At 37.4% G+C, this 15,439-nt stretch overlaps 1 protein-coding gene across 2 annotated transcripts in view; it reads right to left on the bottom strand.

The window, feature by feature from the left end:
• The window catches only part of PREX2 (phosphatidylinositol-3,4,5-trisphosphate dependent Rac exchange factor 2), a 176,244-nt gene that overhangs the window by 18,800 nt on the left and 142,005 nt on the right, over positions 1–15,439 (bottom strand). For both annotated transcript variants that reach the window (XM_064706194.1, XM_064706193.1), the window contains exons 37-38: positions 13,692–13,758; positions 11,511–11,701 (exon numbers count right to left, since the gene is read on the bottom strand). In XM_064706194.1, coding sequence (XP_064562264.1) covers positions 11,511–11,701; positions 13,692–13,758 — 258 coding nt within the window. The remainder of the gene's footprint in view (positions 1–11,510; positions 11,702–13,691; positions 13,759–15,439) is intronic.

The following is a 15,439-nucleotide window of genomic DNA, read 5'->3' as shown; positions in this document are numbered from 1 at the left end:
AACAAGTGTTCTTGCCGACTTACAAACAAATGCATTCGTTTTGTTCTTTCTTAAGGAAAAAAACCCAAACAAAACAAAACTCAACTCCCCAAAAAGCACAAAACCATACAAAACTCCCCCAAAACACAAAACGACATACAAAAACCCACACTAAAATCTATAGTTTGGCAAGTGCACAACTTGGAGAGTAACAATCCAAGAAAAAAATGTTTTGCAATTATATAAATCCCTTTTCAGGTGGTTTCTGCATGTTCTACCCCCGCCTCCACTCTTAAAGTAGACCAAGGCTTTGTACCGGGTCCCAATCTTTTATAATTAATGTAGCTTGATTATTGTCTTGGCACATCAGTGCAGCGCAGAATTAAGAGACAATTACTCCTTTCATAAAAGAAAATAGATGAAAACTGCATTCCTTCAAATGAACTGTTTTGTGCAGCTTTGCCAATCTTTTTCAAAAAACCACTTGAGGACAAAAATTGATTGTGGTTCCTCATCTAACAGAAAGGCTGTCACTGTTGTATCAGAGCAACCAGGAAAGTTTCAGAGCAGTACAACAGACAACCTGCCAGAACACCGGGCAAGAAATAGTAGGGAAAGTAATTTTGAAGACTCCATCTCATTTTCATTGTTATCAGGACAAGAAAATATGGTTGTTTTCTCATGCAACCAAGATCACAGCTGTAGAAAACTCATGGATAGAGACAAAACACCTGAGTAGAAACAGGTGCTTTTAGAAAGAACATGCTTGAGGGCTGCTATAACCCAAGAGGTGAGAGTGGCTCTACTCTGCACCAGTAAATCGCTCGATTTTTCTCTTCACAACCAAAGTGCTGCAATAATCAAATCTCTTGAACCAGAAAGATGGGTTGTACACAACATTATTCTACCTCAGCAGAACCTGACAAAAGCTGTAATTTTCAAGTTCAAATAATAAAACTAAGACACATTATTAATATATAATTTTGAGCACCCGTTTGGCAAAATCCTGACCAAAGTGTTCTGCATAGTTTATAATATGCACACAGAACAGACAATATGTTTCAATCAAATACTTATCTTGCTGAGCAGAAGATATGTAGGAGGAAAAAAATGTGTCTGTTCTTATTTTCTTACTGAAAAAAACCCAAACCCAAAATGACACATTTTAAAAACTGCTTAAGCTAATTTCTGGACTGCAAGAAGTTTCACAGAAGTGAGCATAGAGGATACTAAATTTGATCTGTAGCTTTATTAATGGTCTTTCATAAAAAATTTATAAGCTAAGTGATTTTCCTTAGTAATGAGATAATTTTCATTCCCCAGTTTCTTGTATACACTGGCCTCAGTTAACTTGAGGCAAGAGTGTATTGATCTTTTCTTTTATGTGTTTGATTAAGGTGTAAGATAGCTAAATGTTAGATTAGAAATTCTAAGCACTGTTTTCATCTTGTCTTTGAAAAGTGAAATTGCACAAAATACATGTTCATAATATTTGCCAGCACCAAAATTTAAACATCCAACCTTCAAGACCAGATTGCAAAGGAGGCTTTGTTCTACTGACAGTGGAAAAAAGCAAAAGTATCTGAAATGTAGTTTGACAGATATAATCTAAGCCAAACAAAAAGGGCAAAAAGTTTCTCAGTAGGTATAATATGTATTAATGGGCTCAAAGTAAAGCTCTCAAGCAAGTAGTTCCGAGCCAAGTTTCCCAGAAATCCCATCTTCCTGGAACCCTTAAGACTGAAAGCATAAAAAAATTATAGTCCGCATGCGTGAATCAAAACTAACAAAGGAACCTTCTAAATGAAGGTCATATTGAAGAATTCAGTGCAATTTTGTGATTGAAAGAAGGCTGCCAAGCTGCTCCCTATCCAAACCTGATGAAATGGCTGATGATCATGGACATTAGGAGGCCTCTACATTTGGGCAATTCCAACCATGATTCAGAAATAAGGCTGCCAAGTGTGTAGATAGAGACATAACCAGAGTGAGAAAAGCATAGACAGAGCAAAGCAGCATAATAAAGAATTTTTTAGAGGCCGTTATGGAGGTAGGCAACAACTACAGTACAATTCTGAAACACATATGCTAAAATTGAAGATCCCTCTCCAGAGCAAGTAAGAATAGCAATTCTAAGGGTAGTATTTTTAACATGTCCTATGAAATTAGTAGCAAAGACACTCAAAATGACAGCAGTGATGATGTTAATAATTATCACACCTCTTCAATAGAACATTTTATGTTTGAGGTGAAATCCTAGAGTAATGCTGGTTTGATACATCTATTTTCTCTTTTAAAAAACCTTCTTATTCATTAACAGATGTTAAAATTTGTTAAAATTGCATCACAGACTTGATTGCATTTGAATATACTGTTTCATTAGAGGTGGAATTTAATATCACCAGATTTTGTGTTTCTCCTCTGGCGCATAAAAAGTCTGATGAATGGCAGAGTTAAATATAAACTATAGATTACGGCTTTTGTCCCATGATTAAGAAATAATGTCACTACTTTCTAAATAAAAAAAAACAATAACACTCAAATAGTGTCATCTTAGTCGAACACCAGATCAGTGAGATGGCATCTTCTAACAAAACTGATCATATTAATCTTCCATGAGACTATGCTGAAGGGACTCATTTATCTACATACTGGTGCTTTCTCCCAGCTCTTCAAATAGTTTTTTAAATTAGTACATATCCCTTTTCACAAATCAAACTCCCCTAGACACCTGCTGTGAAAGAAAAAATGCACACACAAAACATCAGATGGTAACATGGAAAAGTCATAACTGGAAGTACCTCAGCAATAGGGCTGCCAAGCATGGAGAGATAAAGCAAATGCAAATTTAAACCAATGTAACTTCTAAAATTTTATTAAACAATAGGAAATCTGATTATTCTCCATCTTGTAAAGTTATGATGGCCTGAGCAAAGTTCAATAACAAGGGTTGTCAGTAAATATGTGCAGTAAGTAATAATCCATTTTTCTCCTGCATTTTAAGAACTGATAAACAGATGGTATTAAAGTTTACAAAGCAATCTGGAAGCAGTTCTGACCTCTGAAAGTATCTGGTCATTTGGATGCAATCAGCCCAGACAAGCCAAACAAGGAAAATATTTGGGGAAAAACCTTCATAACATACTGTTATGGGAAGCATAAAGCCCAAATCCATAGATTTAACAGTGTAAACAGATCAAAATCTGTTCTGACTCCCTCTCTTTTCCTCTCACCTCTTTTTTTTAATGTGAGAAAAACAAAAGACTCAAATTCATCATTTCAGAATTTATGTCGGTTAGAATGACAAATTCCCTGTCTTGACAGATTACAACAGCAAGACAGAGACATTTGGATTTCCCAGGACAACAGGGCTGAGAATTCCTCATTTCATCCATTTGGTTTCCAAGGAACAGAAGGGGCTGCAGCTGCTCCCAGCTCCTGCCTCCTATCCCCAGTCTCCCATCAGTCATGACAGTATTGATGTGAAGATTAAATACAAACTTTAAAACAACTTCTGCATCAAACCACTCTGAACTTGGCTAAAAAAGTAAGACTAAATGATTTTCTATCACCAATAGTCCTTTTTTTTCCGACTAGATGTGATTTTCACTAAAGGGCTGCAAATCAGCTGGACAGATGCACATCAATCCTGAAAAATGGAGTTGTAAAATACAAATACAGACTGAAATTTTCTGAGAAATTGATTATTTCACAATAGCTTGCCTAATGTCACTGAAAAGGAAAAATAATTTTTTGAGTTTGTGTTCACTACCTACAGAGGTGCCGTGCAGCGAAGTGCATATTTAGGTTACCAGAGCATCCAATTCATTCTCAGGTTTCAATTAGGCTTTAAGCCATTCTACATCCAAAAATGCACCAAAACATCCCTTAGAAAAATGCCCTGAGTAGAAAAGATGAGGTGAAACAAATTGGTTTAGTAGTTACCACAGTCAGAGATGTCAAAATTAATTATGTTCTATGTGAATAGGAAAAAAATATGAAAAGGATGCATGTATGCTTAGTCTAATTAAAAACTAAAGCTTCTCTCAACATGTAATTTGATGCCATTATTATTATTTTAATTACTTTTCTTCCCATGCATCATAAGCTAATCAGTCCTACATTTGACCACTTTTTACATCAACTATACTACAAGTAATCTTTATTTTCTGCTGTCATTTAAATTAATAAGTATAGAAGGAATATTATTTAAATCAGTGCATAAAGTAATAAAAAACTTAGAGTAAATCACTTTGGGGTAAACTTTTTTGGGCTATTTGTCTATAATTAATAGTGATGGCTGGGTAATATGCATTGATTCTGATGAACAATCTGAAGAAGAAAATAGACATGATAAAACTAAAAAGGAAGACAAATGTTGTTCAGGACTATAAAAAATGGTTGGACAAAGTATAGGCAGGCCTAATTCTAGATTTTTCCACAAGCTTTAAGATGTTCTCACTGTGGAAATGTGTCTCCATGCAAATAATACTGAAGCTTGCATTCTCTGCACCCATAACTGAAACTTTGCTAAACAGCCTAGCTTTTCAACAGAGGTAAATTTCACCAAACATTAAGTTTTGGAGGGAAAATGAGCATGATGAACATACACTAAACTAAAATACTGTTTTTCACAATTACAGTGAACTCTGCTGGAGTTCAGGACTTAGTTTCAGTCCCTTTATGAATCTTTGTGAAGCTGAGTTGTTGCCAGTGTGGAAGGGCCACTATAAAATCAGTGTTGGATGGTACCTGTCCACTGAAGGCCAGTTTAACATACAGAAAGCAATTATTATGCACATGAAGTGTATTAATTCCACTCTGAATAAAAGCCAACACTTCAAAAAGTAACTGTCTGTGGAACACACACCATCACCACATAGAATGGCCATGTGCAGCCTGTGTTAAAGGGATTTTCCGCCTTTTGTCCATTTAGCATCAGCATGCAGGGGTTTCATTCACAAAAGGCACCACTGTGGTTACACAGTTGTGCAAACCTCAGAATAAAGATATCCCAACTCCCTTATCAGGCATACGTCCACTATTCTACAACAGGATAATCAAACCCAGCTCTACCAGATATGTTCACACACCAACTAGCAATAGATGTCTGACTTATTGAAGTGGATGGCACGAACTTCTCAAGCCAGAGAATCATTCTTGGGAGGTAAGTATCTATTAGTCATATATCAAATCTACCCTTGGTTGCTGAATTTTTTTGTAGGTTAAAAACATATTTTTATCAGGGTTATTTGATTCAATATTAGTAATTTTTAATAATGAAGTATGAAACACACAGGAAATTATGTTAATATTGTTTTCCTGTAGATTTTAAAACTTTTGTCATCCACTCTATTTCCATAAATAAATGTAAGACTCTACCTCTTTAAAACAGAGAGGCTTTCAAAGAAAAATTAGGAAGAAAAAAAAAGGCACTTCTTTTCACTGAACATCATCTGTCAGTGTTAAAAAACTGCAGGGAGCATCTTTTCACAATCATCTTTCCTGTAAGATCTCAGCACCTCTCATCAGCTGGAAGTGTTGCAAGGAAGCAATTTCATTATTAAATATTCCTTGCTTGATGAGAGAAGAGCATTTCCAAAATTTTGAGCAATTCCATGCCTTTTATTTACTCATTTTCCATCATACTTGCAAAAATAAACACAATCTAAAGGCATCTGAAACCCCAGCTTTGACCATTATCTCTCATTCTGTGCAGAAAGTCTTTCCATTAAAGGCTTCTTCCTCTGTAAGGAGGCAAGTAAATCTGGTAAAAAATTGCAATTTACTTCTTGTCTTATATAATTCAAGCTATTCACTTACCTCTCTGCCAAAAATTAAAGCAGATCTGGTTACGTTTTTAATTTCAGATTGTTTGAGAGGCCCCATTTTATTTTGATTGTAAAGTAGAAGATTTTTATGAAAAACACCGGTTTCAAAGAACTGGACTGCAGATAAGGCAATTGTGCAGGAACTGAAGCACAAAAAAGAATGATTCCACAGAGCACAGTAATAGCACTGTGTTTCAAACCTGCTACTAAACATCCATAATGTTAAAAGAAGACCAAATATGTAAAAAGCATACCTTGAAATCCATACTAGTAATGACTTAGATCCATCTTTTCTGTCTCACTGCATTTAATGCATTTCTCTGCATTTTCAGATTGTATTTTAAACAAAATAGTGTCACAGAATTTAAAACATGCAAGACATCAGTAATACTATAATCCATCCAGCGTTATGTATTAGATACACTAGAGGTGACAAAGCAAAAACGTACCAGATTGCCTATGAAAGACAAATATAGAGCAAAATAAAACAATTACTGCTGTAGGAACAGCATAGCACTATTTGTGCTAAGCGTCTTGCCTATTCTATTTTAAAACAAATTCTCACATATTTCAAAATTATTTCATTGGTTTTAGGTAGTAACCAGCACAGAATGTAATACCCTATTATCCTAAACCCTAAATTATCCTGCTCTACTATTCTAAATAATACTCTATTATCCCAAATAATTATTTTACACAAAGAGAAGTTTGTTTATGCCTCAGTGGGTATGGTATCATAAAAATATACCAATTATAGACAGACATAACATAACTACTATTTAGAAAATCAAAGAGAATCTTGACTAAATGGGGAGGTAGCAGGACTAAAAGCCCAGTTTGGACCAGATGGCTGGAGAAGGGTATGGATTAGTTTTTCAGTCTGTGCTAACCTGAAAGCAGTCCCATTGATCCCTGAAAGCTTTCTTACTGGGGAGTTTATAGCCTAAATACAGCTGCAAAACTCAAAGGATTTTCTTTGTAGCATGCACTAAATGTAGCATGAACTAAATTCTTAGAGGAAAATTTCTGAATCTAAGAGGAAGAATTCTTATGCTAGAATGTCAAAAATACAAATCCAGGGTACCTATTTTTCACCTAGTTTCATTTGATTCACGAAAGGCAGCTGGCCATGATGGACAGCTTATGGTGCTACTCTGCTTTGCAATGTGGAAGATGAAGCAGGTTTGGCTGGCTTGCAGGACCACTGCCAGCTACAGGAGACAGCATAATCAACACTTGGCAAAACCTGCCTCATTCCTCAGCCAAGTGTCTGCCAGCCAGAACCCCACTGCTTGAAGGATGGCAACACTAAGGAGAGAATTTCTGCAGGGGAAATTAAAATTCAGAAAAGAAAATAAGACTCTGATTTTTCTGGGTTTCATCAAGATTATAGAAGATTTTTCCCTTGATCCTCCAGGAAATGCAAAAATTTAAATAAACTTGGGATTTGTTTCATTTGGATGCTTTAAATTATTCCTTTGAGCCTGTAAGGCCTATGGTCCCTGAACAGACTTCTGCAGCTGCTGCACCTAATTTCATTTTGGCACAGAAAGAGGCTAGGACATGTCTGTGCAGTGCAGTCTTGCTCTTCTCCCTCAAGCAGGAGTTAGAATCATGATTCAATAAAATTTAAAAGTGCCTTTCATCACCTGCATTTGTACAGACTGATAGCAACTTCAAACAGAATGAACACAAGCAAAAAATGCAGAATGTTGTTTACAGGGTGACAGCTGGCTGGCAGGCAGAAATATAATTATGAAAGATAAAAAAGGTAAAATAAAAATGCAAACTATTGATTTCTCAAACTAATTCAGAGCTCTGTTCCTCTTGTTGATCAACAAGGCATGTTCGCTTATGATAATCCAAGGGGAGGTTTGTAGCACTCACACATCACTTAGGACAGTGAAGGTTAAAGGGACTTATTTTTCCCCATCCTTGGTTTTCTGGTGCTCAAAATGTATTTGGAAAGAACTGCTGTCTGAAATAGATATAGGATTGCAGGCTTTAATGTAAATTGGTAAACATATTGTCATAATAAAAATCAAAGAAAAGCAATCACCAGCAATTCAAAATCCCCAGCATTATCTAGGATATAGGGATGAAAGTATGAACTCTGTCAAGCTGTTTTAGCCTAGTGCAGCGTAAAAAGCAATTTAATATGGATCACAGAGAAGTCAGAAACCAAGACACTGCTGATCCAGAGATCAGCAATCACTGTCAAAGCAGACAAAGCTGCTGTTTCATAGTTCTTGGCCTCTTCTGCATTGGACTGTCACCCAGTGCCTCCCTCACAAGCTATCTGGGACTTGCTTCTGGTTAGAAGGAGCAGTGGCAGAACCTCCCCCTGCCCCCTTGTCAATCCATGACACCTAAATTCAGAGCACACAGATAGGGCCCTCCAATCAGTTCAGTAAGAGATGAATATATTGAGTGAGGGAGGGTGTGTGTGTGTGTGTGTGTATATATATATATATATAAAATTCTATTTTAAATTCTATTAAATGTATTTAAACTTTGACAGATTAATGTCTTGCTCAGCTCCCACTCCCCATGAACAAAAGAAAGATGCTGATGAGTAGAGCACCCTGTACTCTTCCAGACTCTCAGACATTCACTCCACTAAAGACTAATCATAGAAACTGAGTTAAAATGAGGTCTTTTAAAAAGAAAGTATGGGGGAGCCTTGCTCCAAGTTGAGCTTCATTTTTAAGCTGGCAAGACTGACAAATGAATAGATTTTGAAAATTCAATCTGCAAGAAAAATTCACATCTTTCCCCCTCGTGTTCATCCAGTAGCATCTGTAGATAATACCAGTTTTAACTCAATTTAGTATCCGTGGCCTAGTGTTAAAAAACAATCATAAGCCATTGATTTGGGCCTACAAAACGTGAAGTTCTGCAACTGATCACAATCATGGACTCCACAGTATTTAGTTTCAAAGAGCACAGAAAGCCAGATACACTGCTGAGTACAACCAGAGATAAATTTCCCCTCTAACTGAAAATCAGTAGCTGGAACTCTAAGGAACTAGCTAACAAGCTAAGGAGCACGATTTTGCAACATTATCTGCCCTGATTAAATACTACTCCAACAAACAGAAGTATTTAGTCTTCAAGATGGCAGGCATAAAGCAAAATCCTCTGTCTATGGGACTTGATGACATGCAGCATCTTACTCTTTCCTCTTGTGTCCTCCTCAGAGGACGTTGTGTTGCTGCAAGACAGTTTCTCTGAGAGCAGCAAGGACAGTAGGTCCACAAAAACACTGCAGAATTTAGCACTAGAAATGCTGGGCACAAAATTCACTGAGCAAACCTACCAGCTGGAAATAAAGCAAGCTTTCTATCTGGGCAAAGGCAATTTCAGAATGTCAAAAAACCAAAGCCCACTTAGTACTGGACTCTAGAGATGTGTCCTAGGGAGACCAGAAAGAGAAAACAGCACATGAAGTGACTTCATATGACTCCAAATACTAAGGAAAAACTTTGTCATCCATCCAGTTTGCATCTGCAACAGCAATTTCAGGAAAATGTTATTAAAAAACTTTCTTAGCTTTAACCACTCAGAGGGATTTATTTCCCTTAGAAGAGTGAATTAATCCCTTCTTGTCTCTAAATACATGAGTTTTCTTCTGAATTTCCAGGTACAAACCCCTGAGTACCTATACAATTTCTCAAGTAGCCCATTTATTTTTCCTGGAGGGCCCATCTTGAAATATCTCTGATAATGCCAAGAGTTGGTGTTTCTTTCTCTGAACAGATGGTAGCCACAAAGGCAGTATTAATGCACAAATGAAGTAGCAGTACCAAAACTCAAGTGGACTCACTGTAAAGTAGAACTAGTCATGCTTTAGAGAAAAGTATCTTGCATCTTTATGTAAATAGATGATGATGAATCCTTTAACATCTAGACAGAAACCCACACATAACACTTTAAATCCCATTCCCATGCTCATAATACAGTCTTTAAAACCAATATGGTTTTATGCTTGGTTTTCTAATTTTTTGTGGTTTTAAAATACACTTCTATAGACATTTTAGGAGTTTTTACCTTTGAATTAGCCCTAGTTTTGAGCAGCAATTTGATGATGAATTAATTTTCATCTTAGAATAGCTCATATTCAGATTTAAGCAAACCAGATCTTATTCAGTTGCCAAATAATTCTGAATAATTTATGACCCACATACTACAGGATAATAGTTTATTTGGGTAGTTCTGACTACAGTCTTAAACTATCAGAATTTTTGGCACTAATGTATTGACAAATTCATTAAATGCTGGTCAAACACAGAAGCAGTCTTTTTTCAGCAAAAAAAACCTGTCAGAATTATGCCTGATGCCTTTTCTGATCACATAAGACATGAAACTGAAAGCAAGACAAAGAGAAAAGCTGTACAGCCTCATGGTCTTCTGAAATACCAGTGTCATGACAGCCCATGCTCCATAGCATTTGCATCTTCCTCTGATATAGTGACTAATGTCACATAGCAGAGCTTTTTCCTGCTATTCCCTAAAATTAAATACAGTATACAGTATGTTATATACACTTGTATCATTGACAGAGAGTAATACAAATACTGTGTTGCCAACTCTCAAATGGCAAACACTGTCTTCATACAACTTAATTTTTTTGGCTGTATATGAAGCTTTTCCTTTTTTTGATGCCTGATAATCTGCATGGCTTATGTTGCAATTGCGTCTTTTCTTCTTCTCTCCTCAGAACTCTTTGGAAGAAAGGATTTTACTTAAAATCAGGAGAAAGTATTGCTCATTCTAACACAAGGTATTGGTAACCATGTCTGCTAAAATAAGGATTGCATAGATCAGAAACTAAGCAGCATTTTTAACATACTGCTACCCCTGATCTACAGTTTGGAACTCTCATGAGAAGAGCATATTTTTAGTATCAGATTATTTGTTATGTTAATTCTTTTGTGATTATTTGTTATGTTAATTCCTTTGTTTGTTGGGATTTTTCCCCCTCTCAAATTTTGGTCTTTACTTTTTTTGGTACACTGTCCCAAAAATTTGTAATCTCCCCAGTTGAAACATAAATATATTGCTGCCTGTGACAAATATGATTAAGTACTAGAGAGTTCTGTGGTGATACTATTGTCATATATATATTTGTCTATTAAAATCTCTTAGGGTTGATGACAAAGTTCAGTTGACTATAGGTCAGTCTATTTTTTGGTATTGTATTAAACATATCAACCATCCTTCAGGCTGAACCTCTCATTATCATAAGGTGTACCTACAGAAATGCATGTGTCTCATTTCCTTGAATCAATCATCTTGCTTCCTTGAGTCAAGCTCTACTATTATTCTCTATACCATACAAAGTAAATAAAAATTTCAGCATTTCTTGCCTGTATTAAGAGTTCAATATCATACTTACTATTCATCTAGGTAACATTTCTCTTTCTGCTTTAGCAATTAAGATTTCTGCCTTTTACTGAATTGAATGGGGAACAATTTCATTACAACGGCACAAACAAAAAAAAATTGTACTGTCCATTTCTGTCAATCACTGCAAACACATCTCTAGAATTTCCACAAATCTTTCAAGCGCACTGGCTGTTCCGTGTAAGATATTCGATATTTAGTGTAAGATCCATCTCTAAAAAGAGCAGCAGTCTCCAACCTGCAGAGACGGAGTGACTGACTGCCAAAAAAGGAGGGGAAAAGCAATTTTCCTACCGGTGAACGCCGCTGTTGCACATGATGATGTGGCAGGCTCCCAGGCGGCTGCAGAGCTCGGAGGCCACGGAGAGCAGCCCGACGCCCGAGGCGCTGCAGGCGGTGTAGGCGCAGGCGGCCGTGCGCTTGGAGCGGATGAAGGAGCCCACGAGCCGGTAAAGCTCATCCAGGCAGTTGAGAGGCCTCATCAGCTGCGAGGGAGGAACAGAGAGGTGTCTGAATATTTGCTCCTCAGAGCACATGAAATACTCTATCAGAGCAGGTCATCAGAGATGCAGAGAGGTAGAACACCAGGTCTGGCTGAGAAAGCCAAATTCCATTACATTAATACCAAACACAGAGTCTTCTGATACATGACACCTTTCTAAAGCTTTTCAGTTCTTCCCATCACTGACTGCTTCCTTCCCAGTCCTGCCTATGGAAGTATTTTTCACTTCAATATATCAATTTACCCATGAATGCTGTATCCATTAATGGACTGGGAAAAGAAGGGAAGCCATGAAGAAGCAACCTACAACTGTACACATATAGAGAATACCAAGATACAGATATCAAGACTTGTTAATTGACTTGCTGAGAAAATCATCTTACATTTATGACAACACTGTCCTTTATTTGTTAAATGTCTAGTTCCCAATCCTGACTAACATCAAAAAATAAAAATTAGCAGATGTGACAAAAACATACTACAAAGCAAAACTGGCTAACTTTGTAGTAAGACTTAAAGTAATCCCAGCATTACTGTACTAAGAATGAATGAAGTAAAGAAGGCATCTTTCAAGTGCAAAGCTTGTGACAGAAGAGAAGCCTTCAAAAGTGGTCTAGCAATGAAAACCCGTATCTCATGGTGCTTTGTGTAAATGAGATGTGCACAACACAAATTTTCAGACCACCTAATTCCAAGTTCCCATTTCTCTTTATTCCAGAAACACTTAAAGATTGCAACAAATCCCCATGCTACTCAAAGAATCAATGTATTGAAAGACAGATTAATTGCCTAAAGACAGTTTTAACTAGTTATAGAAACACCAGCCTCACTTGGTCCTAGTTAATTCATTGAAAAGCATAGATGTCAAGAAAATCAGCTATAAAAATAAAATATTTTAACCTGGGTGCAAACAGATTTAATTTGGTTTACGTCCTACTGGATTAACTTGCATCTATCTAATTTATTTTAGCTGGTGTCATCTACTAATGCAAAGCTAAGGACAATGAAGTGCAAGGCACAGCCAAAAGTGGATCATGCACTCACTCTTGGCTTGCTCCAGCTGCAAAATAAATGCATTAGCTTAACCTAGCATCCCTTGGTCAGATGTGGATTATGAGATGCTTTTCTCTTGCCCTTGAACTTTTTGCTGAAATAGATAGGGAACGGGTTTAGGGGCAACAAGCACTTCCCTCACAGCTAAACGTCCCCTGCTGCACCTGTGACTGCCAGGCACGCTGCTGACTCCCCAGGGAAGGAGTGCCAAATGTCCTCCTTCCCCTGGGTGCAGCCCTGCATGGATCCAAGAAACAGGAACCACCAGTCTGTTAAAACCAGGGCTGATACTGACATAAAATTTTAGTCTGACATAGCTCAGCTGATGAGCGCTGTTATTTCTCAAGCCATAGTAGCTCAATCACTTTCACAGGCAAGACTCCAGGAACTTCCTTATTCCCCCTACTGGGGTGCAATACAGGAATTAACTCTTCAATGAGAGAAGAGAGCATTAAATGAATTTTTATAGCCCCTGGGATCTCTCTGCCACAGAGGTTTAAAGACAGATGAAAGCATTTGAAGAAAGCCTAAATAAGAAGATTCAGAAGAAAGTCTTCTGAGCAGTATGCTGAAGGAGTACTTAATTTGGAAAAGCACTTGCAGCTTTCAGAACAAAGAATTTCTGCCTGCACCTCACATGCTCCTAGGGCAGTAGCATTGCTCTGAAAGCACAGTGAAAAAAGAAGGTAATGATTCCTCTTCTCAAATACAGATACCCTCCCTGCCACACCTTTTAATCAGAACCACATGGTACCACCTACCCCAAAAAACACAGGGGGGACAAAAGGCTGCAAGAGAGCTCCTCCCTTCCCTGCCCCTCTCCCCCCAGATTTAAACAATTCAATTTGTGATGGAATAAGTCTCAGTAACACAGTGTGTAACATGCAGAGTTTAATTAGGCACTTAACATTTTTATTTACCTTGTCTATATAAGCTGCTTTAGATGTAGAATTTGGAGGCAAGTTTGACTTGTCCAGGTAGAATGCCCTGAAAGAACAAACAGATGGAGTAAGGCAAAAACTAATTGTTTCAAGTCCTGAACAAAATTTCTACAAGGGACTATTCTTTGACAACATCCTAAGGTTGGAGGGCGTTTTACCTTATGGAAAGAGAGGGTCAAGGAGTAATATAATAATCAACAGGCACAATCACTCCTTCTTTTAAAGTAAAAAGCAATAAAATAAAGACCTTTTTATTATTCTGGAGATAAAAATCTGTCCCTCTGCCCTTTGGAAGTACCGTGCAAAATTTTAACATCTAGTCATAGGAAAAAAGAAAAAAGGGGATCTGAAAGTGATTTCCAACAAAGCTACCCCTGGAAAAAATGTCTGTGGCATCTGTACAGACTTTAAGAGTGACTTTGGAAAAGTGGCATAGAAACGGTGCCTGAGCTTCACATTCTACAAGCTTTTTTTATATCTTCTGTATATAAGTGCAGTAACATAAAAGCAGAATATCCAACATGAAACACAGTACTGACAGAGGAAACATATACATGTTCATAATATAAAAAGAAACAAAAAAGCAGAAACCCTACAGGGGACAAATTGCATGATACATGTCTTCAATTCAGGAAACCTGGAGGAAGTTTTAACTTTTCAACTTAAAAGCACATGAATTGCTCACCACAGAGAGCGATCACTAAGCATCTCATAGGTAAATATCACACGTATCTTTGTGATAACAGGTTTTATTGCCTCTGCAGCAACACTGAAATAAGTCTGTCACTGCCACAGCAGTGAAGCTGGACCAGATGATCTTTAAAGGTTGTCTAACCCAAACCATTCCATGTTTTTCTGATCACAAAACTCATTCTGCTGGTAGTAAAGCTCCTAAAATCTCCTGTGGCAGCTGAAAATAGAAATATTTGGTAGGCCTCCCTACCTACCAGTGAGAACCAGGCAGCAGCCACTAATGCAGAAACTCTGGGCAACATTTAAATGAAACAGAACAAGAGAAACCCAACTGAACTGTGGTACACATAGGGAGAAAAAGAGAGATTCTCTGGTGACAGCCTCAAGGTCTGAGATCTATCTCCACTGTGTGAGCCCAGGCACAGACCTGACTGAAGGCCACAAGTGAGCCACAACCCAGGCTGGAACTAAGGAGTTTGTCAGCCAAATTTCAGTTGCTCTATAGTATGAAAAAAAAATTTAACATTGAAAAAAATTGTCGTCTTGCATCCTAGCTCTCAAACAAGAAGATCAGCTGGATCCCCCAGTCATTAAAGCACTGACTCATGTAGTACACAAGCCTAAAAATTGCTCCCCCTCTTATTTTATTATTTCATCTAGGAGAGGAGTTACATTGCTGCACACTTCCTGGGCAGGGGTGCAGAATGCAGATCTGAATACCTGTTACTCTTCAATAATCTGGCATAATTTACTTGATTAAATAAACTCATCTTTTATTTGTTTGTTGTTTGTAGTTTTGAAAAACAAATTCTCCCAAATTTAAGGTTTGAATTCCCTCAGAAAGCACAGCGAAGATAATCTAGTGCTGTTATTCCATTAAGCCTGTTGCATGATCTGCAATGCACTCTGTGTCAAAGGAAGCTGGACATTGAAAGGAAAAGAGGTTTGTAGAGAAAATTACTCATAAATCACTTTGAGTGGCCACAGCACATAAAAGCTACCTCAGCAGCAGCAGACCAACCTTTTTTCTTTGT

Source organism: Zonotrichia leucophrys, chromosome 2 (genome assembly GCF_028769735.1).
Source record: "Zonotrichia leucophrys gambelii isolate GWCS_2022_RI chromosome 2, RI_Zleu_2.0, whole genome shotgun sequence".
In the NCBI taxonomy this organism is placed as follows: domain Eukaryota; kingdom Metazoa; phylum Chordata; class Aves; order Passeriformes; family Passerellidae; genus Zonotrichia; species Zonotrichia leucophrys.
The sequence above is the reverse complement of the archived record's forward strand: the minus strand, read 5'-3'. Positions and strand labels throughout refer to the sequence as shown.